The sequence below is a fragment of the Oncorhynchus kisutch genome, linkage group LG9, assembly GCF_002021735.2.
Source record: "Oncorhynchus kisutch isolate 150728-3 linkage group LG9, Okis_V2, whole genome shotgun sequence".
Taxonomy (NCBI): domain Eukaryota; kingdom Metazoa; phylum Chordata; class Actinopteri; order Salmoniformes; family Salmonidae; genus Oncorhynchus; species Oncorhynchus kisutch.
The window spans coordinates 40,865,310-40,893,309 of record NC_034182.2 but is presented as its reverse complement, the minus strand read 5'-3'; the positions used below and the strand labels follow the sequence as shown (position 1 = coordinate 40,893,309).

General features: G+C 42.7%; 1 protein-coding gene across 3 annotated transcripts in view; it reads left to right on the top strand.

The window, feature by feature from the left end:
- Positions 1 to 28,000, top strand: part of LOC109897150 (glucosidase 2 subunit beta) — a 293,964-nt gene that overhangs the window by 232,006 nt on the left and 33,958 nt on the right. For all 3 annotated transcript variants that reach the window (XM_031832600.1, XM_031832599.1, XM_031832598.1), the window contains one exon: positions 3,444 to 3,515. In XM_031832600.1, coding sequence (XP_031688460.1) covers positions 3,444 to 3,515 — 72 coding nt within the window. The remainder of the gene's footprint in view (positions 1 to 3,443; positions 3,516 to 28,000) is intronic.

Sequence of the window (28,000 nt, the reverse complement as noted above, 5' to 3'; positions counted from 1 at the left end):
CCCCTCTCTCTCTCTACCCCCCCTCTCTCTACCCCCCCTCTCTCTACCTCTCTCTCTACCCCTCTCTCTACCCCCCTCCTCTCTCTACCCCCCCTCTCTCTCTACCCCTCTCTCTCTCTACCCCTCTCTCTCTACCCCCTCTCTCTCTACCCCTTCTCTCTCTACCCCTTCTCTCTCTCTACCCTCCTCTCTCTCTACCCTCCTCTATCTCTCTACCCCCTCTCTCTACCCCTCTCTCTCTCTACCCCCCTCTCTCTACCCCTCTCTCTCTCTACCCCTCTCTCTCTCTACCCCCTCTCTCTCTCTACCCCTTCTCTCTCTACCACTTCTCTCTCTACCCCTTCTCTCTCTCTACCCCCTCTCTCTCTCTCTACACCCCCTCTCTCTACCCCCTCCCTCTCTACCCCCCCTCTCTATATACCCACACTCTCCCTCTCTACCCCCCCTCTCTCTACCCCCCCTCTCCCTCTCTCTACCCCCACTCTCTCTACCCCCTCCTCTCTCTACCCCCACTCTCTCTACCCCCCCTCTCTCTACCCCCCTCTCCCTCTCTCTACCCCCACTCTCTCTACCCCCCTCCTCTCTATACCCTCCTCTCTCTCTCTACCCCCTCTCTCTACCCCTCTCTCTCTCTACCCCCTCTCTCTACCCCTCTCTCTCTCTACCCCTCTCTCTCTCTACCCCCTCTCTCTACCCCTCTCTCTCTCTACCCCCACTCTCTCTACCCCCACTCTCTCTACCCCCACTCTCTCTACCCCCCCCCTCTCTACCCCCCCTCTCTCTACCCCCCCCCCCTCTCTCTACCCCCCTCCTTTCTCTAACTTCCCTCTCTCTACCCCCCCCCTCTCTCTACCCCCCTCCTCTCTCTAACCCCCCTCTCTCTACCCCCCCTCCCTCTCCCTCTCTTCTCTGATATTCATCGTTTTCTTTCATCTTTCTTTTTCCTCTCTCTGCTTTTGACCCCTCCCCCTCCCCGACCCACATCCACTTTCACTTCAACCTTTCTTCCACCCCATCCCTTGCTCTTTCTCTTCCCCTCTCTCACTCTCTTTCATTTTGGTTGACTTGGCCTCTTCCTTTCCTTTTGTATTAGTCAATGCATTGGTTCAAATGTCAAGAACAAACCCTGCTGGCTTACCTCTGTCCTTTTCTCCATCCAGTTCTTTGATCAGTTTACTGGAGCTCTTCTCTGTCTTTTCCACTCTCTGGCGCTCACTGGCCAACATTAACAACGGCCTGCACTAATTGCTAGCTTCTCCAGTCTCCTGAGTCTGGGTAGAAAAGCTGTGCGTGGCCACCAGTGGCTCCTTGTCAGAGAGTTGAGACAAAATGGTGGCCAACAGGGCTTTGTTCAATAATGCTGGCCTGTGTGCGTTCGTCTTCGTACCTTCCTCATATAGCTGTGTGACAGAAGGGATACACAGTACCAGTCAAAGGTTTAGAACACCTACTCATTCAAGGGTTTTTCTTTATTTTTACTATTTTCTACATTGTACAATAATAGTGAAGACATCAACACTATGAAATAACACTTATGGAATCATGTAGTAACCAACAAAGTGTTAAACAAATCTAAATATGTTTTATATTTGAGATTCTTCAAAGTATCCACCCTTGATGCCTTGATGACAGTTTTGCACACTCTTGGCATTCTCTCAACCAGCTTCACCTGGAATGCTTTTCCAACAGTTTTGAAGGAGTTCCCACATATGCTGGGGGACTTGTTGGCTGCTTTTCCTTCAATCTGCGGTCCAACTCATCCCAAACCATCTCATTTGGGTTGAGGTCGGGTGATTGTGGAGGCCAGGTCATCTGATGCAGCACGCCATCACTCTCCTTCTTTTTCAAATAGCCCTTACACAGCCTGAAGGTGTGTTTGGGGTCATTGTCCTGTTGAAAAAACAAATGATACTCCCACAAATAACACCACCTCCATGCTTCACAGTGGGAACCACACATGCAGAGATCATCCATTGACCTTGTGTGTTTGAGGTCATTGTCCTGTTGAAAAAACAAATGATAATCCCACTAAGCGCAAACCAGATGGGATGGTGTTTTACTGCAGAATGCTAGATAAATTCTAAACAAATCACAGACAGTGTCACCAGCACAGCACCATAATACCACCTCCTCCATGCTTCATGTGGGAACCGCACGTGGAGAGATCATCCATTCACCTACTCTGCGTCTCACGAAGACATGATGGTTAGAACCACAAATCTCAAATTTGGACTCATCAGACCAAAGGACAGATTTCCACCGGTCTAATGTCCATTGCTCGTGTTTCTTGGCCCAAGCAAGTCTCTTATTATTATTGGTGTCCTTTAGTAGTGGTTTCTTTGCAGCAATTCAACCATGAAGGCCTGATTCATGCAGTCTCCTCTGATGTTGAGATGTGTCTATTACTTGAACTCTGTTAAGCATTTATTTGGGCTGCAATTTCTGAAGCGGGTAACTCGAATGAACTGATCCTCTGCAGCAGAGGTAACTCTGGGTCTTCCTTTCCTGTGTCGGTCCTCATGAGAGCCAATTTCATCACAGCACTTGATGGTTTTTACGACTGCACTTTAAGAATCCTTTAAAGTTCTTGAAATGTTGTGTTAAAGTGACCTTCATGTCTTAAGGTAATGATGGACTGTCATTTATTTTTGCTTATTTGAGCTGTTCTTGCCATAATATGGACTTAGTCTTTTACCAAATAGGGCTGTCTTCTGTATACCACCCCTACCTTGTCACAACACAAATTATTAGCTCAAACACCTTAAGAATGAAAGAAATTCCACAAATTAACTTTTAACAAGACACATCTGTTAATTGAAATGTATTCCAGGTGACTACCTCATTTAGCTGGTTGAGAGAATGCCAAATGTGTGCAAAGCTGTCTTCAAGGCAAAGGGTGGCTACTTTAAAAATTGTTGAAGAATCTAAAATAACTCAAACATATATTTTGATTTGCTTAACACTTTTTTGGGTTATTACATGATTCCATGTGGTATTTCATAGTTTTGAAGTCTATTATTCTACAATGTTGAAAATAAGTAAGATAATAATGAATCCTTGAATGAGTAGGTTGTGTCCAAACTTTTGACTGGTACTGTGACTGGTACTGTGACTGGTACTGTGACTGGTACTGTGACTGGTACTGTGTATTAAGGGTCTGATTTCCCAGACACAGATAGTCCTGATATTAAAAAGCAATCTCGATATCCATTGAAAATTATATTTTAGTCCAGGTTTAATCTGTGTCTGGGAAACTGTACCAATGTGTTTTCCACATCCGTACATTTTTCTAAATGAACATAGAACTGTACACATCAATGGAGATTAGTGCAGATATGTAAGAGTGAAAATTACACCATTCTATGTTCAACAGGACATGGTGAAAGTAACTAATTTTCTAAAATATATATATCAATTTTTTTTTGTTCTATTCTTCTCTGAAGGTATATTTACGAGCTGTGTCCCTTCAGTCAAGTAACGCAGAAGAGTGCTTCAGGAGAAGTGGTGTCCTTAGGGTGAGTACCTCGTTAACGTTCACCGGTGTTACCACAGTTTCAACCTGTGCCGGTTTCCACCTCGTGACGCCAATGGCTTTTTTGGAGGACTCTTGGAATGTTCAGCTATCCTCTTTAAAAGCCATCCCTGGCTAACCGCAATTAAGTCCTATTTTTAAAAGGCTATACGTGTTTAAATCAATCTCTTTCACCTTCTCGAAAAAAAATAAGGAATTAATATACGTTCAACAATGTGCCTGCTATATTTATTTGGGATGTGCTGTTCTCACATGCCAGTCCCAAAAACTCCTTGATCATTGTTATGATGGTGCGTGTGGATTAAGACCAATATTTCTGCCCGATATTGATCTTTTTATTGTTCTTCAACAACTGTTAGGCTACATGTGACGTTTAATCAATTGCTAACAAATCTCTATTACGGTTATCATACCTTTTGATCAATTGCAAAAGGGCGGGGTGGACTTCATATGCTGGACTGGGTTGTATTTCTGTGAAAGGGTTTCCATTTCATCTGAAGGGTTAAAGTAAAGGCCTTTTAGTTTCTCCCAAGGGATTGGATCTGTGGTAAGGGGATCTGTGGTAAGGGGATCTGTGGTAAGGGGATCTGTGGTAAGGGGATCTGTGGTATGGGGATCTGTGATAAGGGGATCTGTGGTAAGGGGATCTGTGATAAGGGGATCTGTGATAAGGGGATCTGTGATAAGGGAATCTGTGATAAGGGGATCTGTGATAAGGGGATCTGTGGTAAGGGGATCTGTGGTAAGGGGATCTGTGGTAAGGGGATCTGTGGTAAGGGAATCTGTGGTATGGGGATATGTGGTAAGGGGATCTGTGATAAGGGGATCTGTGGTATGGGGATCTGTGGTAAGGGGATCTGTGGTAAGGGAATCTGTGGTAAGGGAATCTGTGATATGGGGATATGTGATTGGATCTATGGTAAGGGGATCTGTGGTACGGGAATCTGTGGTACGGGAATCTGTGATATGGGGATCTGTGGTAAGGGGATCTGTGATAAGGGGATCTATGGTAAGGGGATCTATGGTAAGGGGATCTGTGATAAGGGGATCTGTGGTAAGGGGATCTGTGGTAAGGGGATCTGTGGTAAGGGAATCTGTGATAAGGGGATCTGTGGTAAGGGGATCTGTGATAAGGGGATCTGTGGTAAGGGGATCTGTGGTAAGGGGATCTGTGGTAAGGGGATCTGTGGTAAGGGAATCTGTGATAAGGGGATCTGTGGTAAGGGGATCTGTGGTACGGGAATCTGTGATAAGGGGATCTGTGATATGGGGATCTGTGGTAAGGGGATCTATGATAAGGGGATCTGTGGTAAGGGGATCTGTGGTAAGGGAATCTGTGATATGGGGATATGTGATTGGATCTATGATAAGGGGATCTGGGATTGGATCTATGATAAGGGGATCTGGGATTGGATCTATGACAAGGGGATCTGGGAGTGGATACTACCCACCACTGCCACCTGTACGCTCTCGTTGGCTGGCCCTCGCTTCATACCCGTTGCCAAACCCACTGGCTCCAGGTCATCTACAAGACCCTGCTATAGGTAAAGTCCCCTCTTATCTCAGCTCGCTGGTCACCATAGCAGCAACCACCTGTAGCACGCGCTCCAGCAGGTATATCTTTGGTCATCCCCAAAACCAATTCCTCCTTCCAGTTCTCTGCTGCCAATGACTGGAACGAACTACAAAAATCTCTGAAACTGGAAACGCTTATCTCCCTCACTAGCTTTAAGCACCAGCTGTCAGAGCAGCTCACAGATTACTGCACCTGTACATAGCCCATCTATAATTTAGCCCAAATAACAACCTCTTTCCCTACTTTATTTATTTTGCTCCTTTGCACCCCATTATTTCTATCTCTACTTTGCACATTCTTCCACTGCAAATCTTCCATTCCAGTGTTTTACTTGCTATATTGTATTTACTTCGCCACCATGGCCTTTTTTTGCCTTTACCTCCCTTCTCACCTCACTTGCTCACATCATATATAGACTTATTTTTCTACTGTATTATTGACTGTATGTTTGTTTTACTCCATGTGTAACTCTGTGTCGTTGTATGTGTCAAACTGCTTTGCTTTATCTTGGCCAGGTCGCAATTGTAAATGAGAACTTGTTCTCAACTTGCCTACCTGGTTAAATAAAGGTGTTCTCAACTAGCCTACCTGGTTAAATAAAGGTGAAATAAATAAATGAATAAATAAACATACGCAGCCTGTACACCGACTCTCTGCACCGACACGCCAACGCTCCAAAAATAAACAACACATTCTACAAAAGAGATATTAAAGTTCTACACATAGGGTTGAGTATAGCCCTTTCATACCGTAGCACCGAAACACCTTGATACAAGACCAATGTCCACCGGTGGACAGATCCAATCCCAGATCCCCTTACCATAGATCCAATCCCAGATCCCCTTATCATAGATCCAATCCCAGATCCCCTTACCATAGATCCAATCCCAGATCCCCTTACCATAGATCCAATCCCAGATCCCCTTACCATAGTTCCAATCCCAGATCCCCTTACCATAGATCCAATCCCAGATCCCCTTATCATAGATCCAATCCCAGATCCCCTTATCATAGATCCAATCCCAGATCCCCTTATCATAGATCCAATCGCAGATCCCCTTATCATAGATCCAATCGCAGATCCCCTTATCATAGATCCAATCGCAGATCCCCTTATCATAGATCCAATCCCAGATCCCCTTATCATAGATCCAATCCCAGATCCCCTTAATTATTTATTTCACATTTATTTAACCAGGTAGGCTAGTTGAGAACACCTTTATTTAACCAGGTAGGCTAGTTGAGAACACCTTTATTTAACCAGGTAGGCAAGTTGAGAACACCTTTATTTAACCAGGTAGGCTAGTTGAGAACACCTTTATTTAACCAGGTAGGCAAGTTGAGAACAAGTTCTCATTTACAATTGCGACCTGGCCAAGATAAAGCAAAGCAGTTCGACAGATAAAACGACACAGAGTTACACATGGAGTAAAACAAACATACAGTCAATAATACAGTATAAACAAGTCTATATACGATGTGAGCAAATGAGGTGAGATGGGAGGTAAAGGCAAAAAAGGCCATGGTGGCAAAGTAAATACAATATAGCAAGTAAAACACTGGAATGGTAGTTTTGCAGTGGAAGAATGTGCAAAGTAGAAATAAAAATAATGGGGTGCAAAGGAGCAAAATAAATAAATAAATAAAATACAGTTGGGAAAGAGGTAGTTGTTTGGGCTAAATTATAGATGGGCTATGTACAGGTGCAGTAATCTGTGAGCTGCTCTGACAGTTGGTGCTTAAAGCTAGTGAGGGAGATAATACCACATAACACAGATGTACCTGTGACGCCATGGGAACCTGCAGAAAGGTGTATTACCGGATCCATCAGTTCGAACACACGTCCTTTCCACCCGCCCCGTGAGATATCTATCTATCACGTTGGTCTTTTACACCATTCTATTTGTCTCCTCTGCGTGATCACATTATGCTCCCCTTGTCCGTCTTGTTGCCTCAGTTACTGTCAAACTTATATTTATCTCCTTATCACCATTTTTGCTGGTGTCGGGAGATTTGAGGTGTTGATTATGGGATGTCGCTCCGCTGTCTTCTCTCTCCTCTCTCATTATCCTTAACCGTCAGCCATCAGACACTTTATAGGGTACAATTATTGAAATGCTATTCTATTGACATTACACTTCTCTTTAAAAAACTTTTAATGTGCTTTTATGATTGACTTAAACTCCTCCCGAGCCTCGATTTTGACGCCATTTGGGCCACAAAGGTTAAATACTTGTTTTGGAGCATTGACAAGGAACAGGGCTTAAATTACCAGATGTTTTTTATTTTATTTTTGAATTAAGTGTCAAAACATTTTCCGTTTCAATAAAATGATGTTATTAGATGCCGGTGGTAGCAGTTCCTATCTGTTTCAGTTGGGAAGGAAACATGATGTGGTAGCAGTTCCTATCTGTTTCAGTTGGGAAGGAAACATGATGTGGTAACAGTTCCTATCTGTTTCAGTTGAGGGTTGGGGAAACATGATGTGGTAGCAGTTCCTATCTGTTTAGAGTTGGGAAGGAAACATGATGTGGTAGCAGTTCCTATCTGTTTCAGTTGAGGGTTGGGGAAACATGATGTGGTAGCAGTTCCTATCTGCTTAGAGTTGGGAGGAAAACATAATGTGGTAGCAGTTCCTATCTGTTTAGAGTTGGGAGGGAAACATGATGTGGTAGCAGTTCCTATCTGTTTAGAGTTGGGAGGAAAACATGATGTGGTAGCAGTTCCTATCTGTTTAGAGTTGGGAGGGAAACATGATGTGGTAGCAGTTCCTATCTGTTTAGAGTTGGGAGGGAAACATAATGTGGTCGCGACCTACAAAAGAACCAACGTGTTACCTGACTGTGTGTAGACATCACGTGTAAAGGAGACATGTTAACTGACTGTGTAAAGGAGACATGTTAACTGACTGTGTGTAGACATCACGTGTAAAGGAGACATGTTAACTGACTGTGTGTAGACATCACGTGTAAAGGAGACATGTTAACTGACTGTGTAAAGGAGACATGTTAACTGACTGTGTAAAGGAGACATGTTAACTGACTGTGTGTAAAGGAGACATGTTAACTGACTGTGTGTAGACATCACGTGTAAAGGAGACATGTTAACTGACTGTGTGTAAAGGAGACATGTTAACTGACTGTGTGTAAAGGAGACATGTTAACTGACTGTGTGTAAAGGAGACATGTTAACTGACTGTTAGTAGACATCACGTGTAAAGGAGACATGTTAACTGACTGTGTGTAAAGGAGATGTGTTATGAACTTGGCTTAAACGTCACATGTAAAGGGGGAGGATGGGTCGTGTGGCTGTAGTCAAAGGAGGCTTGGCAATTAAGGGTATAAACCCAATGTAAAAGACAGGGAGTGGAGATTCTGGGAAAGACAGATCAGGAGCTGATTGATGTATTAGAGGTTAAAAGACTTGGGGTGAAGTAAGAACACAACTTGATTGTTATTGTTAGAAGCTAGTGCATTATTGTTGCTTAATAAAAAACTATAAAATCCATCAAAAGAGAAGTGTTACTGGTTTTAACTAACTAGTGGAACCAAAAGAGAAGTGTTACTGGTTTTAACTAACTAGTGGAACCAAAAGAGAAGTGTTACTGGTTTTAACTAACTAGTGGAACCAAAAGAGAAGTGTTACTGGTTTTAACTAACTAGTGGAACCGAAAGATAGGTGTTACTGGTTTTAACTAACTAGTGGAACCAAAAGAGAAGTGTTACTGGTTTTAACTAACTAGTGGAACCGAAAGAGAAGTGTTACTGGTTTTAACTAACTAGTGGAACCGAAAGAGAAGTGTTACTGGTTTTAACTAACTAGTGGAACCGAAAGAGACGTGTTCCTGGTTTTAACTAACTAGTGGATCCAAAAGAGAAGTGTTACTGGTTTTAACTAACTAGTGGAACCAAAAGAGAAGTGTTCCTGGTTTTAACTAACTAGTGGAACCAAAAGAGACGTGTTACTGGTTTTAACTAACTAGTGGAACCAAAAGAGACGTGTTACTGGTTTTAACTAACTAGTGGAACCAAAAGAGAAGTGTTACTGGTTTTAACTAACTAGTGGAACCGAAAGAGAAGTGTTACTGGTTTTAACTAACTAGTGCAACCAAAAGAGAAGTGTTACTGGTTTTAACTAACTAGTGGAACCAAAAGAGAAGTGTTACTGGTTTTAACTAACTAGTGGAACCGAAAGAGACGTGTTCCTGGTTTTAACTAACTAGTGGAACCAAAAGAGAAGTGTTACTGGTTTTAACTAACTAGTTAAATGACTAGTTGAATAAAGTGCTGAAGAAGAAGAGTAGCATTATAACAACTACTGACTCAGGGGCTTCACCTTAGGTGTCCTGCAGCCAGACCATATTGTGGGTTCCAGCAGGAAACCACAGGAGAGCTCCAGGGTAACTTTGTAAAATACACACAAAAGGAGCACTGGGTATCTGTAGTTTGCCCTTTGTCTTTGACGAAGTGTCGAATCCCTGCTTTCAGCTAAGAATTCATTTCAAGTCATTAGTCTTAGCTGAAACCCTATACCCGGGACTTAGCGAGTGTGACTCACCCGTGAGGGTGTTGTCCGGTCAACTAGAAAGGGAGGACCAGCCGCTAGCAGGATTGTCTGACTATGACACACTTATAAAAGTATTATAACCCAGGGGTTGACCGTATCCTGTGTAAAATAGCGCAGAGCGGTCTATAAATACATATTGGATTGCTCGTTGGTGTTGTACACAAAAATAGCCCCCGCTAACACATAGTTTACCTTGTCACAAACTACCCGTCAAGTGTTTAACAGTAGGAAGGAGGGAGCTAACCTCTGTGGCTAGCAAAGATAGACCAGGAGGTAGCTAACCTCTGTGGCTAGCAGAGATAGACCAGGAGGGAGCTAACCTCTGTGGCAAGCAGAGATAGACCATGAGGGAGCTAACCTCTGTGGCAAGCATAGATAGACCAGGAGGGAGCTAACCTCTGTGGCTAGCAGAGATAGACCAGGAGGGGTGGCCTGGTTGATAAAGTGGAGACCAGGGGTTCACTGCTATCTCAGCCTCGGGTAGGAAGACAGGGAGGCCCCCTCACCCGGGATAGAAGCTCATACCGCGGGATAATCCAGAGCTACGGAGCACTCGGTGAGACTTGACCCAACCTGTGTGGCCAAGAGAAGATCCACAGGCAAAGACTACCTGCGCGTTAGTGAACCTAGTACGTCGGTCTGGGAGGAGGCCCGTACTAGTCACCTCGACACAGTGCAAATCTCCTTCTGAGGTAAAATCATTGGAATCTGAAGAATGACTTCATGTTCTCCTTTCCTCCTCTTCCTCACTACCCACTCACATGTTCTCCTTTCCTCCTCTTCCTCACTACCCACTCACATGTTCTCCTTTCCTCCTCTTCCTCACTACCCACTCACATGTTCTCCTTTCCTCCTCTTCCTCACTACCCACTCACGTGTTCTCCTTTCCTCCTCTTCCTCACTGCCCACTCACATGTTCTCCTTTCCTCCTCTTCCTCACTACCCACTCACATGTTCTCCTATCCTCCTCTTCCTCACTGCCCACTCACATGTTCTCCTTTCCTCCTCTTCCTCACTACCCACTCACGTGTTCTCCTTTCCTCCTCTTCCTCACCACCCACTCACATGTTATCCTTTCCTCCTCTTCCTCACTACCCACTCACGTGTTCTCCTTTCCTCCTCTTCCTCACCACCCACTCACATGTTATCCTTTCCTCCTCTTCCTCACTACCCACTCACATGTTCTCCTTTCCTCCTCTTCCTCACTACCCACTCACGTGTTCTCCTTTCCTCCTCTTCCTCACTGCCCACTCACATGTTCTCCTTTCCTCCTCTTCCTCACTACCCACTCACGTGTTTTACTGTGTCCTCGTTGAGGGAAAGGGGACAGCATGCAAGCTCTGACTAATTCCACCCAGAGTCTACGTTTGACTGTCAAACAGTATCAGGGCAGAACGGAGCTGTCTGCAGCTGTCTCCTATAACATGTGACTCAAGGTGAGGTCACAGTGTCCTCCGACTGCAGACTCCTTCTGGGCATACTGTGCCAGTCTGTCTCACACAAGATGGCTGCCAGGATGATACTCAGCTCATAGCCACAATGAGCACCCTTCACACACAGACACCAAGTGGAGATAGCAGCACATTCATATCCTAGTCAGGGTTTTTAACTAGGATACATACGTCTCTGCTTCAAACCATTCCGGTACAACAGTCTCCTCTCACTGATCACCTTGACGACGGAAAAGGGGTTGCTCGTGTGCCACCCGCTTTGAAGAAAAAAAAAATGAAAATGGCATCTAACGAAAAATCTCCCAATGTTAAAAAAGCCAACCCAGCTAAGAGGTTATTACATATTTCAGCTGGTTAACGGAAACTTAATGGTCACTTTGGATGCAGCAGAGTATAAGACACACACACACACACACACACACACACACACACACACACACACACACACAGACCCACACGGTAATGGGATTTGCTGGGGTGGGCAGGTGGTGCTACACTGGAACATGTAGCCCACATGTTTCCAGGGAGAGAGCAGTGTACTGTGGTACGGGGGGGGGGTTGGAGGGGAAACATGAATCATAGCCGGCGTGCTGGGAATGAAGTTCATTTTTTATCCAGACAGACCATCACTCAGCCCTTGCAGGATATGGCCGGGCCCCCTGATATCAATCTGCATGGAGACATCCTCCTCTCCCCAGAGTCAGGTAGGGGGAGAGAGGAGGAGGGCTTTGATTTAAACGGCAGCATTTATCACACCTGCTTCAGCATCCTAAAGGACAGAGAGAGACGGGGAGAGAGATAGCAAGAGAGACAGAGAGGGAGAGAGAGATAGCAAGAGAGACAGAGGGAGAGAGAGGGGGAGAGAGAGAGACGGAGAGAGAGAGAGATAGCAAGAGAGACAGAGAGAGAGAGGGGGAGAGAGAGGTAGGGAGAGAGAGCGAGAGAGAGGCAGGGAGAGAGAGAGGTAGAAAGAGGTAGAGAGAGAGAGAGGTAGAGAGAGAGAGAGAGAGGTAGAGAGAGGGAGGGGGAGAGAGAGGGAGGGGAGGGAGAGAGAGAGGGAGAGAGCGAGAGGGGGGAGAGAGAGGGAGAGGAAGAGAGCGATGGAGGGGGAGAGAGAGAGGGAGGGAGGGGAGGGAGAGAGAGAGAGACAGAGAGAGGTAGAGAGAGAGAGGTAGAGAGAGAGAGGGGGAGAGAGAGAGGGAGAGAGGTAGAGAGGGGGAGAGAGGACATTAACATGCATGACTTGTCATGGGAAGGTGTGAAGTTGTACTACTAGTCCAACTACAACACAAATAATGTTGTTTCCATTGCAGCCACAGCACCACCTCCATGACTAACAGTAGCTGTACTAGATGGAATAGTGAGCGTAGGAATGCTGAAAGGCTTTACAATGGCAGCGCTAGTATCTCTACTGTGATTACTGTGTAGCCTTAATGCATACAATTTCCTTTACCACTCAAGGGGCTCATTTGTACTGAGTGACCAACACATTAAGAACACCTGCTCTTTCCATGATAGACTGACCAGGTGAATCCAGGTGAAAGATATAATCCCTTATTGATGTCACTTGTTAAATCCATTTCAATCAGTGTCGATGAAGGGGAGGAGACGGGTTTAAAGAAGGATGTTTAAGCCTTGAGATAATTGAAACATGGATTGTGTATTTGTGCCAGGGTGAAGACAGAAGATTTATGTGCCTTTGAATGGGGTGTGGTAGTAGGTGCCAGGTGCACCGGTTTGAGTGTCAATAATTTCAACGCTGCTGTGTTTTTCACGCTCAACAGTTTCCCTTGTGTATCAAGAATGGTCCACCACCCAGAGGACATCCAGCCAACCTGGAGTCAACATGAGCCAGCATCCCTGTGGAAGTCCTTTAACACCTTGTAGAGTCCATGCCCCGACCAATTGAGGCTGTTCTGAGGGCAACTCAGTATTAGGAAGGTGTTCCTAAAGATGCCTGTGTTCGCTAGCCTTGCCTTATGCTAGTTGAATGTACAGTATTGTTTAAACCACTAGCCGCATAAATAGCTCTCAGTAACAATCTATTTAGTTTGAGGATGCTTTTCTTTGACTGTGGCTCGTTCATACAGTATAACCACCCCGTATTGCCATAATGTATAACCCAGGCAGAGAAATGCTCCATGTTGTCTGCAAATATACAGGTAACTCCCAAAGTAAAGGAAACACCACGAGCTACCAGAGCAGCTTCAATGTGCCTTGGCATAGATTCCACACGTATCTGGAACTCTATTGGAGGGATGTGACACCAATTCTTCCACAATAAGTTCTGTAATTTTGTGTTTTTTTTTACGTGGTGGAAAACGTTGTCTCAAGGCGCCGCTCCAGGGTCTCCCATAAGTGTTCAATTGGGTTGAGATCTGATGACTGAGACGTACACACACACACACCCACACACACACACACACCCTTTAAACTCCTTATGTTCCTTCGAGGAGGACTCTTTCAAAGTCACTGAGATCTATTCTTCTAGCCATGGTAGCCAAAATAATGGGCAACTGGTTATTTCCATACATGACCCTAAGCATGATGGGATGTTAATTGCTTAATATACTCAGGAACCACACCTGTGTGGAAATACCTGCTTTCAATATACTTTTGTATCCCTCTTTTACGCAAGTGTTTCCTTTATTTTGGCAGTTACCTGTAGATGAGATGCACCACATACCCGTCTAATGTATTTCAATGGCTACATTTTCTATGCTAAGCGTTATTTTTTCACAGTGATCAGCACATCTGTATTCGTGCTCTGAGAATAGAATAACAACACCATCAGCCACGATAACGTTTAACAGAGTAGAGCAAAAAATACTCATACGACGACAACACCGTCCTCCCCGTGACAGCGTCGTCCATCTTAATAATGTCCGGTGCACACCGGCGGGAGAAAGACACATCCTGTTAGGGAAATTCGTTGTCAGTCACCTGAAACGAAAACAGACGTATTGCAGTTCCTATCTGTTTAGAGTTGGGAGGCAAACATGATGTGGTAGCAGTTCCTATCTGTTTAGAGTTGGGAGGGAAACATGATGTGGTAGCAGTTCCTATCTGTTTCAGTTGGGAGGGAAACATGATGTGGTAGCAGTTCCTATCTGTTTCAGTTGGGAGGGAAACATGATGTGGTAGCAGTTCCTATCTGTTTCAGTTGGGAGGGAAACATGATGTGGTAGCAGTTCCTATCTGTTTAGAGTTGGGAGGGAAACATGATGTGGTAGCAGTTCCTATCTGTTTCAGTTGGGAGGGAAACATGATGTGGTAGCAGTTCCTATCTGTTTCAGTTGGGAGGGAAACATGATGTGGTAGCTGTACCTATCTGTTTCAGTTGGGAGGGAAACATGATGTGGTAGCTGTACCTATCTGTTTCAGTTGGGAGGGAAACATGATGTGGTAGCAGTTCCTATCTGTTTAGAGTTGGGAGGGAAACGATGATGTGGTAGCAGTACACGGCATGACTTCTGGCTAGCTGAAACCAATGACTCATGGAAGCGTTTTGCTTGGAGTAATTATCTATGTTGAATAAGCCATTTGCTCTGTAGCTGCTAACAACAACAGAACACTTTACCTGCATGGGCCATAATAACCTTTCGCCATGAGCAGAAGAGCAGCTAAAATATTCATATATGCCTTTATGGAGTTTGCTTTGGATAAACACAGGGAAAATGGATCTACAGACGCAGATATGGAACAGTGGGTGGGCCTAAACATAGCTCTAAGGACACTGAACTCAAAAGACCCAAATACTGTACTGTACATTGAAGTAGAGACAACAAAACTAATTCATTCATGAAGTACTGAAAAACTGTTTCCCATTACAATCTAACAATTCAAATATGTTGACGTTACAAAGTAGGACATAAGAGACATCGTAGTCCGGGCAAAACAGACATAATTATTCGTAGGACAGAATTCAAAAGGCACTCGCACATCTGTGCAATCTCTTTGCAGGTGCATGGCAACAGTTGAACAAGATGAAGGACAAAGGAAACACTGCTCTTGGTAGCATCTCTGATATTTAATAAGCTTACGTATCGTCAGAGCTTTGACAGCCGTGAGGCCGATACGTAAGCTCATTAAATATCAGTGATGCTACCAAGAGCAGTGTTTCCTTTGTCCTTCAACATCATAGTCCAGACAAAACAGACATCATTCAACATCATAGTAGCACAAAGCAGACATCATTCAACATCATAGTCCAGACAAATCAGACATCATTCAACATCATAGTCCAGACAAAACAGACATCATTCAACATCATAGTAGGACAAAACAGACATCATTCAACATCATAGTCCAGACAAATCAGACATCATTCAACATCATAGTCCAGACAAAACAGACATCATTCATCATCATAGTAGGACAAAACAGACATCATTCAACATCATAGTAGGACAAAACAGACATCATTCAACATCATAGTAGGACAAAACAGACATCATTCAACATCATAGTAGGACAAAACAGACATCATTCAACATCATAGTAGGACAAAACAGACATCATTCAACATCATAGTCCAGACAAAACAGACATCATTCATCATCATAGTAGGACAAAACAGACATCATTCAACATCATAGTCCAGACAAAACAGACATCATTCAACATCATAGTAGGACAAAACAGACATTCAACATCATAGTAGGACAAAACAGACATCATTCAACATCATAGTCCAGACAAATCAGACATCATTCAACATCATAGTAGGACAAAACAGACATCATTCAACATCATAGTCCAGACAAATCAGACATCATTCAACATCATAGTAGGACAAAACAGACATCATTCAACATCATAGTAGGACAAGACAGACATCATTCATCATCATAGTAGGACAAGACAGACATCATTCAACATCATAGTAGGACAAAACAGACATCATTCAACATCATAGTAGGACAAAACAGACATCATTCATCATCATAGTAGGACAAGACAGACATCATTCAACATCATAGTCTGGACAAAACAGACATCATTCAACATCATAGTCCAGACAAATCAGACATCATTCAACATCATAGTCCAGACAAAACAGACATCATTCAACATCATAGTCCAGACAAATCAGACATCATTCAACATCATAGTAGGACAAAGCAGACATCATTCAACATCATAGTCCAGACAAAACAGACATCATTCAACATCATAGTCCAGACAAAACAGACATTCAACATCATAGTAGGACAAAACAGACATCATTCAACATCATAGTCCAGACAAAACAGACATCATTCAACATCATAGTAGCACAAAGCAGACATCATTCAACATCATAGTCCAGACAAATCAGACATCATTCAACATCATAGTCCAGACAAAACAGACATCATTCAACATCATAGTAGGACAAAACAGACATCATTCAACATCATAGTCCAGACAAATCAGACATCATTCAACATCATAGTCCAGACAAAACAGACATCATTCATCATCATAGTAGGACAAAACAGACATCATTCAACATCATAGTAGGACAAAACAGACATCATTCAACATCATAGTAGGACAAAACAGACATCATTCAACATCATAGTAGGACAAAACAGACATCATTCAACATCATAGTAGGACAAAACAGACATCATTCAACATCATAGTCCAGACAAAACAGACATCATTCATCATCATAGTAGGACAAAACAGACATCATTCAACATCATAGTCCAGACAAAACAGACATCATTCAACATCATAGTAGGACAAAACAGACATTCAACATCATAGTAGGACAAAACAGACATCATTCAACATCATAGTCCAGACAAATCAGACATCATTCAACATCATAGTAGGACAAAACAGACATCATTCAACATCATAGTCCAGACAAATCAGACATCATTCAACATCATAGTAGGACAAAACAGACATCATTCAACATCATAGTAGGACAAGACAGACATCATTCATCATCATAGTAGGACAAGACAGACATCATTCAACATCATAGTAGGACAAAACAGACATCATTCAACATCATAGTAGGACAAAACAGACATCATTCATCATCATAGTAGGACAAGACAGACATCATTCAACATCATAGTCTGGACAAAACAGACATCATTCAACATCATAGTCCAGACAAATCAGACATCATTCAACATCATAGTCCAGACAAAACAGACATCATTCAACATCATAGTCCAGACAAATCAGACATCATTCAACATCATAGTAGGACAAAGCAGACATCATTCAACATCATAGTCCAGACAAAACAGACATCATTCAACATCATAGTCCAGACAAAACAGACATTCAACATCATAGTAGGACAAAACAGACATCATTCAACATCATAGTCCAGACAAAACAGACATCATTCAACATCATAGTAGGACAAAGCAGACATCATTCAACATCATAGTCTGGACAAAACAGACATCATTCAACATCATAGTCCAGACAAATCAGACATCATTCAACATCATAGTAGGACAAAGCAGACATCATTCAACATCATAGTCCAGACAAAACAGACATCATTCAACATCATAGTCCAGACAAATCAGACATCATTCAACATCATAGTAGGACAAAACAGACATCATTCAACATCATAGTCCAGACAAATCAGACATCATTCAACATCATAGTAGGACAAAGCAGACATCATTCAACATCATAGTCCAGACAAAACAGACATCATTCAACATCATAGTCCAGACAAATCAGACATCATTCAACATCATAGTAGGACAAAACAGACATCATTCAACATCATAGTCCAGACAAAACAGACATCATTCAACATCATAGTAGGACAAAGCAGACATCATTCAACATCATAGTAGGACAAAACAGACATCATTCAACATCATAGTCCAGACAAAACAGACATCATTCAACATCATAGTAGGACAAAGCAGACATCATTCAACATCATAGTAGGATAAAACATGTCCAGACAAATCAAAGATTTAAATCCATTTATGTCCAGTGGCATGGTGGGACTACTGGCTGGACTAGTGCCTCTTATCCCTTAGCTGTATCAGTCTCTGTTGTCTCTCTGACTGGGGAGGAGGGGGCATTTACATGGGGCTGAAAGAGAAGCAGGGGTCGGCGGGTCACAGAGCCGGGGCTCTGGGGAAATCAGGTGGCCACGCGCCTGGGTTCACAGGGTCGCAGTGTGCTGCCCCATAGGGTTCAAGGAGCCTCCCCCTGGGCGCAGGTTCAAAACGCTCTCTGCAGACGCTGTGTCATCGCTCACAGCAAATCAGGGGACAGAACAAGAGGCTTTGGAATTGCGACCATGCCGGCGATGCAGCTTGCCCGTTCACCAATTAACCTTGGGAGCCCACAATGTTGCCCAGTCCTTTCTTGGATCATGTCCAATATCTCACTAGAAAGATGACGAGTAAGCGGACCACGGTGCAGAACACTATAGTGAACTATTAACAAAATATATACAAAGAAATAGATATAGCAGATCAGCCTATAAAACGTCCTGCTGTTAAATGTAGCCTGATCTGGTTAACTATCCGGTTAACTATCTGGTTAAATATAGGCTGATATGGTTAACTACAGGCTGATCTGGTTAACTATCCGGTTAACTATCTGGTTAAATATAGGCTGATCTGGTTAACTATCCGGTTAACTATCCGGTTAACTATCTGGTTAAATATAGGCTGATATGGTTAACTATCCGGTTAACTATCTGGTTACCTATAGGCTAATCTGGTTAACTATTTGGTTAACTATAGGCAAATCTGGTTAAATATCTGGTTAACTATAGGCTAATCTGGTTAACTATTTGGTTAACTATAGGCTAATCTGGTTAAATATCTGGTTAACTATAGGCTAATATGGTTAAATATCTGGTTAACTAACTGGTTATCTATAGGTTAATCTGGTTAAATATCTGGTTAACTATAGGCTAATCTAGTTAAATATCTGTTTAACTATAGGCTAATCTGGTTAAATATCTGGTTAACTACAGGCTAATCTGGTTAAATATCTGGTTAACTATTTGGTTAACTATAGGCTAATCTGGTTAACTATAGGCTAATCTGGTTAATTATCTGGTTAACTACAGGCTAATCTGGTTAAATATCTGGTTAACTACAGGCTAATCTGGTTAACTATCTGGTGAACGGTTGGCTGATCTGGTTAACTATAGGCTAATATGGTTAAATATCTGGTTAACTAACTGGTTATCTATAGGTTAATCTGGTTAAATATCTGGTTAACTATAGGCTAATCTAGTTAAATATCTGGTTAACTATAGGCTAATCTGGTTAAATATCTGGTTAACTACAGGCTAATCTGGTTAAATATCTGGTTAACTATTTGGTTAACTATAGGCTAATCTGGTTAACTGTAGGCTAATCTGGTTAAATATCTGGTTAACTACAGGCTAATCTGGTTAAATATCTGGTTAACTACAGGCTAATCTGGTTAAATATCTGGTTAACTACAGGCTAATCTGGTTAAATATCTGGTTAACTACAGGCTAATCTGGTTAACTATCTGGTGAACGGTTGGCTGATCTGGTTAACTATAGGCTAATCTGGTTAACTATCTGGTGAACTGTTGGCTAATCTGGTTAACTATCTGGTGAACTGTTGGCTAATCTAGTTAACTATCTGGTGAACTGTTGGCTGATCTGGTTAACTATAGGCTAATCTGGTTAACTATAGGCTGATCTGGTTAACTATCTGGTTAACTGTTGGCTGATCTGGTTAACTGTCTGGTTAACTATAGGCTGATACGGTTAACTATCTGGTTAACTGTAGGCTGATCTGGCTAACTGTAGGCTGATCTGGTTAAATGTCTGGTTAACTATAGGCTGATCTGGTTACCTATCTGGTTAACTGTAGGCTGATCTGGTTAACTGTCTGGTTAACAATAGGCTGATAAGGTTAACTATCTGGTTATAGTTATAGTTATTTTATAGTGCTTTTATGCCACCACAGTGATAACTCACAGAGATACATTAGTGGCACCACAGTGATAACACACAGAGATACATTAGCACCACCACAGTGATAACTCACAGATATATATTAGTGCCACCACAGTGATAACTCACTGATATACATTAGCACCACCACAGTGATAACTCACAGAGATACATTAGCACCACTACAATGATAACTCACATTAGTGGCACCACAGTGATAACTCACAGATATACATTAGTGGCACCACAGTGATAACACACAGAGATACATTAGCACCACTACAATGATAACTCACATTAGTGGCACCACAGTGATAACTCACAGATATACATTAGTGGCACCACAGTGATAACACACAGCGATACATTAGCACCACCACAGTGATAACTCACAGATATACATTAGCACCACCACAGTGATAACTCACAAATATACATTAGCACCACCACAGTGATAACACACAGAGATACATTAGCACCACCACAGTGATAACTCACAGAGATACATTAGCACCACCACAGTGATAACTCACAGAGATACATTAGCACCACCACAGTGATAACTCACAGAGATACATTAGCACCACCACAATGATAACTCACAGATATACATTAGCACCACCACAGTGATAACTCACAGAGATACATTAGCACCACCACAGTGATAACACACAGAGATACATTAGCACCACTACAATGATAACTCACATTAGTGGCACCACAGTGATAACTCACAGATATACATTAGTGGCACCACAGTGATAACTCACAGAGATACATTAGCACCACCACAGTGATAACTCACAGATATACATTAGCACCACCACAGTGATAACTCACAGATATACATTAGCACCACCACAGTGATAACTCACAGAGATACATTAGTGGCACCACAGTGATAACTCACAGAGATACATTAGTGGCACCACAGTGATAACTCACAGAGATACATTAGTGGCACCACAGTGATAACTCACAGAGATACATTAGTGGCACCACAGTGATAACACACATAGATACATTAGTGGCACCACAGTGATAACACACAGAGATACATTAGCACCACCACAATGATAACTCAAATGAAATGCTGTGGGGGAAGAAAAAAACCATGGGGGGGAGGGTGCTGCATGCAGCAGACGTATTGCTGTTGTGCTACAGAGTCAAAGAAAAAGAAAAAGGTCTATTGTAAAAGCAAAACGAAAACCTATTAGTACTGTCAGTGGCCTTTGCAGGTTCACATTACTCAGTGTTCAAACCCACAGGTCTCCCTTGAGCCTCTTTATTGAACTGAACAGTAGATGTTCAAACAAAAACAAAAAACTGAGAATGGAGGTAGCCTAGCAACATTGAGACCATGGAGAAGAAGCGCGGCATACCCGCTGCGAATGTGGCATGCGGCATCCAGCCAGTCTTCTGCAGTAAGCCCCGAGGAGAGCGGAATGTTCTGGTCACTGTGAAGATATACATCTGCCTTCAATCGAGTAGTGCCAGCAAACCTTCATTTAGGGAATACAAAAATAAAAAAATAAAAAAAACGAAGGTATAAACTAACAGAGCATATAATTACGTTTAACCTTTTTTGGAGAAACTTTTGTTGTTAAATGCTTTAATGATGTGATCCTTCTGGCTTTGTTTTGTACATTTTAACTGTACAATTGTTTACGCCCAAATAAATCAAATCCTGTGAGTTATGATCGCTGTGCACACCTATAGCTTATATAGTACACCGCTGTGCACACCTATAGCTTATATAGCATGAACAAAGGCCTCTCATAGGATGTGTCTTCAGATGCATTTACAACCTGCCCTCAGGAGTGAGCTCAGCAGTTGTCCTAAAATATAAACGCCCCGAAGCGATGACAACCCTGCGTGGGGTGGGGGGGGGGGGGGGGGGTGACTGAACTGAACGATCCAGCTGAGGCAAATTTATGGGGGGACTGGCCAGAAAGAGAAACTCCACTTCTGTGGCCATGGTAATATGGAAATGTGTTAATTTGATCAACTATAGTTGATGCCTCACGAGAGACGCTGGAAAACCCCAGAGCCTTTTTAAAAAGTACTACAAGAGAGATTCTCTGACAGAAAATGCATCCCATCCCTTCTCCTTTAAGATGAATGACTGTTCATTTGCATTTTTTTTTCAGCAGTAGCGGTGCGTGTATAAACACTGGGGAAGTGTGAGATTCTCACAATGGGTGGCCATTTTGTGGGCATGCCAATCACAAGGGAGATGTAAAAACATTATGATAAGTCCATTACAACTTCAGAGGGTTACAAGGGATCGCAGTCAAATGCCCATAACCGGCGAAGATTTGAGAACGGCATGGGCCATTAGCTTTGGACGATACGAGATTAGTGAGATGCTGATGGTTTCGGTGTTATGTTTGAAGGACGATAATGCTGAATTGAGTTCTACAAACATGTACACTGACTATACCAAACATTAGGAACACCTTCCTAATATTGAGTTGCACCCCCCCCGCAGTCCCCCATCCTTTTTGCCCCCAGAACAGCCTCAGTTCATCAGGACATGGACTCTACAAGGTGCTGAAAGCGTTCCACAGGGATGCTGGCTCATGTTGACTCCAATGCTTCTCACAGTTGTGTCAAGTTGGCTGGATGTCCTTTGGGTGGTGGACCGTTCTTGATACACACAGGAAAAACTGTTGAGAGTGGAAAAACCCAGCAGCTTTGCAGTTCTTGACACAAACCGGTGCACCTTGGCACCTACTACCACACCCCGTTCAAAGGCACTTAAATATTTAGTCTTGCCCATTCCCCCTTTGAATGGCACACATCACAATCCATGTCTTCAAGGCTTAAACATCCTTCTTTAAGCCTGTCTCCTCCCCTTCATCTACACTGATTGAAGTGGATTTAACAAGTGACATCAATAAGGGATCCTAGTTTTCACCTGGACTCACATGGTCAGTCTATGTCATGGAAAGAGCCGGTGTTCATAATGTTTTGTATACTCTGTGTATATGCGAATGGAAGCACCAAAATGTATATGATTAAAAGGAAACTGCGCATTTGAATTCAGTCCTAGCTAGAATAATTACGACTCGGTCAGCTATTAGCATCACATTCTCTACACGGTTTCTTAGAAGACTGTGCACTTTAAATCATTATGAGTTGACTGAGGTAAATGGAACTTGGAAAAGGAACAATTAGACTTTTGTGACAGATCTCTCTAATCCTTCAAACAGGTATCTTCTATTTTGACTGTTTGTTGAAAGAGTGCCATTGTCACGTTTTGAGTCTTTTGATGCTCTTTAATCTGGCGGTCCTTTGTACTGGATATCAGAAGGACGTGATGAAGAGGGTGAGAGTAGTCATCTTTAATCCTTCTCTCAGCGAGTGCGACAAGCCTGACTGTTTGGAATGGATCTCTATGTACATTCTGTTTTTACTCAATTTCGTTAAGCAAATTATTGTTTGATGACATAATTTACGTTACATAATTGATTTACAGTACATACTTGGTAGTGGGGTTTTTATCAGTTGCATAGCTACCAATTCCATACTAATTAACATTTTAGCAAGTGATTATTATTCTAAGTTATAATAATTATGAGCCACGGTTGGGTTCTGGCTCTAAAGTGTGGTGTCAGATTAAGATAACGTGGTGTCAGATTAAATATAATGTAGTGGCAGATTAAAGATAATGTAGTGGCAGATTAAAGATAACATGGCGTCAGATTAAAGATAACGTGGTGTCAGATTAAGATAATGGGGTGTCAGATTAAGATAACGGGGTGTCAAATTAAGATAATGGGGTGTCATATTAAGATAATGGGGTGTCAGATTAAAGATAATGTAGTGTCATTCAAGATAATGTTGTGTCATATTAAAGATACCGTGGTGTCAAATTAAAGATAATGTGGTGTCCGATTAAAATAACGTGGTGTCAGATTAAAATAACGTGGTGTCAGATTAAAATAATGTGGTGTCAGATTAAAGATAATGTGGTGTCAGATTAAAGATAATGTGGTGTCAGATTAAAGATAACATGGTGTCCGATTAAGATAACGTGGTGTCAGATTAAAGATAATGTGGTGTCAGATTAAAGATAATGTGATGTCAGATTAAAGATAGCATGGTGTCAGATTAAGATAACGTGGTGTCAGAATAAAGATAAGGTGGTGTCCGATTAAAGATAATGCAGTGTCAGATTAAAGATAATGTGGTGTCAGATTAAAGATAACATGGTGTCCGATTAAGATAACGTGGTGTCAGATTAAAGATAATATGGTGTCAGATTAAAGATAATGTGATGTCAGATTAAAGATAGCATGGTGTCAGATTAAGATAACGCGGTGTCAGAATAAAGATAAGGTGGTGTCCGATTAAAGATAATGCGGTGTCAGATTAAAGATAATGTGGTGTCAGATTAAAGATAACATGGTGTCCGATTAAGATAACGTGGTGTCAGATTAAAGACAATGTGGTGTCAGATTAAAGATAATGTGATGTCAGATTAAAGATAGCATGGTGTCAGATTAAGATAATGTGGTGTCAGAATAAAGATAAGGTGGTGTCCGATTAAAGATAATGCGGTGTCAGATTAAAGATAATGTGATGTCAGATTAAAGATAGCATGGTGTCAGATTAAGATAACGTGGTGTCAGAATAAAGATAAGGTGGTGTCCGATTAAAGATAATGCGGTGTCAGATTAAAGATAACGTGGTGTCAGATTAAGATAATGTGGTGTCAGATTAAAGATAACGTGGTGTCAGGTTAAGATAACGTGGTGTCAGATTGATGGTGTAGGTTACATGTTAAAATATTGTCCTAATAAGAGTTTCATTGAGGCGTTGTGTGTATCGTTCATTTTCAAGGGTTTTGGGAGTTTTGAGAGAAGGAACGATGTCGATACAATTGCAGAATGGATATTCTCTTCCATACTGGAGTACCGGTGCTTTGATTTGAGTCGACCTTTAACCCGAGGTCCTGGCACACAACACATTATGCCAGGAGGAGGCATGATGTCACCACTCAGGGGGGCTGTCCCAAATGGCACCCTATTCCCGTATGTAGTGCACCATTTCTTAACAGAGCTTCTATGGGTCCTGTTCTAAAGTAGTGGACTACATAGGGCATAGGGTGCCTCTATGTGCCCTGTTCTAAAGTAGTGCACTACATAAGGAATAGGGTGCCTCTATGTGCCCTGTTCTAAAGTAGTGCACTACATAGGGCATAGGGTGCCTCTATGTGCCCTGTTCTAAAGTAGTGCACTACATAGGGCATAGGGTGCCTCTATGTGCCCTGTTCTAAAGTAGTGCACTACATAAGGAATAGGGTGCCTCTATGTGCCCTGTTCTAAAGTAGTGCACTACATAGGGCATAGGGTGCCTCTATGTGCCCTGTTCTAAAGTAGTGCACTACATAGGGCATAGGGTGCCTCTATGTGCCCTGTTCTAAAGTAGTGCACTACATAGGGAATAGGGTGCCTCTATGTGCCCTGTTCTAAAGTAGTGCACTACATAGGGCATAGGGTGCCTCTATGTGCCCTGTTCTAAAGTAGTGCACTACATAGGGCATAGGGTGCCTCTATGTGCCCTGTTCTAAAGTAGTGCACTACATAGGGCATAGGGTGCCTCTATGTGCCCTGTTCTAAAGTAGTGCACTACATAGGGCATAGGGTGCCTCTATGTGCCCTGTTCTAAAGTAGTGCACTACATAAGGAATAGGGTGCCTCTATGTGCCCTGTTCTAAAGTAGTGCACTACATAGGGCATAGGGTGCCTCTATGTGCCCTGTTCTAAAGTAGTGCACTACATAAGGAATAGGGTGCCTCTATGTGCCCTGTTCTAAAGTAGTGCACTACATAGGGCATAGGGTGCCTCTATGTGCCCTGTTCTAAAGTAGTGCACTACATAAGGAATAGGGTGCCTCTATGTGCCCTGTTCTAAAGTAGTGCACTACATAAGGAATAGGGTGCCTCTATGTGCCCTGTTCTAAAGTATTAACTCTCTGTAGTTTGTGTTGCCGCGTCACCGCCGTCCCAATGCCTTCGCTTAACGACTCCACGGCAACCGCCTTTCATGTGTTCATATCAAAGGCGATCTCCATTCCTTAATTGTTTTGATAGGCTTTTGAGAAGGTTTGATTAGGTTTTTTTTTATTTTTATGTTGTTTTTCTATTCTCAGGCGTAATGATTTAACCCACAGAGTGGCGTCGGTAGCGTAATTATACATTAAAGTGTTGCTACTTAATGGGCTCGTTTTCAAACTGCCAAGGGCGTTCGCTGGAGTACCATTAGAGAGATGGCCTCTTACCTGGGAACATGGCAGCCACTTAATGCCCAACGCTCCGGCTCCGCACTGCATTATACAGCCCACTGACAGACAACCAGGTAGTTATATAGTAGCGTAGTGGTTGTATTCAACCCACTGACAGACAACCAGGTCGTTATATAGTAACGTAGTGGTTGTATTCAACCCACTGACAGACAACCAGGTCGTTATATAGTAGCGTAGTGGTTGTATTCAACCCACTGACAGACAACCAGGTAGTTATATAGTAGCGTAGTGGTTGTATTCAACCCACTGACAGACAACCAGGTAGTTATATAGTAGCGTAGTGGTTGTATTCAACCCACTGACAGACAACCAGGTAGTTATATAGTAGCGTAGTGGTTGTATTCAACCCACTGACAGACAACCAGGTAGTTATATAGTAGCGTAGTGGTTGTATTCAACCCACTGACAGACAACCAGGTAGTTATATAGTAGCGTAGTGGTTGTATTCAACCCACTGACAGACAACCAGGTCGTTATATAGTAACGTAGTGGTTGTATTCAACCCACTGACAGACAACCAGGTAGTTATATAGTAGCGTAGTGGTTGTATTCAACCCACTGACAGACAACCAGGTAGTTATATAGTAGCGTAGTGGTTGTATTCAACCCACTGACAGACAACCAGGTAGTTATATAGTAATGTTGTAGTTGTATTCAGTCCTGCTATATGTTTTGTATGTAAGGGTTGTTCATCCCACCCTGGTGATACTCTAGTCAGTCCCCCAGCTCCCTCCATCTTCCCCCTCATGTGCCAGTCAAGGCCTCGGGTAATGGTCCTTGTTTGTCTGAGTTGACAGAGAGACTAATGGTACCATGGGTAGCCATGGTAACGTGGAGACCCTCCGTTAATGAGGCACGAGTGAGCTGTTAACGGAATACTGATTTAGATTTGACATCTGTGGATTAATATCTGCTGGGAGGTGTTGGTTTGTTTTCCTCACGTCTGTAAGCGTGCGTGTCTGTGTAAATGTGTACAGAAACAGAATTGTGTTTTGAAAGACGCCCCCTTTAATTGGCGTTCACAGGTCCAACGTACTGAGCGTACTGTGTCAACTTAAAGCTAAACTAAACGAAGGCACAAAACCAAACAACAACAAACTCTGCCACATTTCATATACATCCCACCTGCAACAAAGAACTACAACCAGGACTACAACTTCAATCTCTTCATGTAGTCTATAATGCTGAATACGCTTTAAAGTGATTTGGAGCAAGCAGGGCACTTGCCACTGGATAATGTCTTCTGGTCCTGTTCTGCTGGTTGCCATGGTAGTCTACCTAAAGATAAGGTTCCATACTCAAATCTTTAGCATGACATCAGGAAGTGTCACTGCAATGGGAATAGGAGTGAAAAGATGATGAAGAATCATCCCATCATTCTATTTCTGTTATATTACATCAAGCATGTTAGCCAACATCTCTCACCTACTGATTGTGCCTGGGACAGAGATGATTGTGGTGCAGTATAGTGTGTATGTTAACATCCTAGCCCTGTTAAAGGAGTCAGTCAGTACAGTCCCTGGTTCGAATCCAGGCTGTATCACATCCGTCCGTGATTGAGAGTCCCATAGGGCGGCGCACAACTGGCCCAGCGTCGTCCAGATTTGGCCGGGGTAGGACCGACA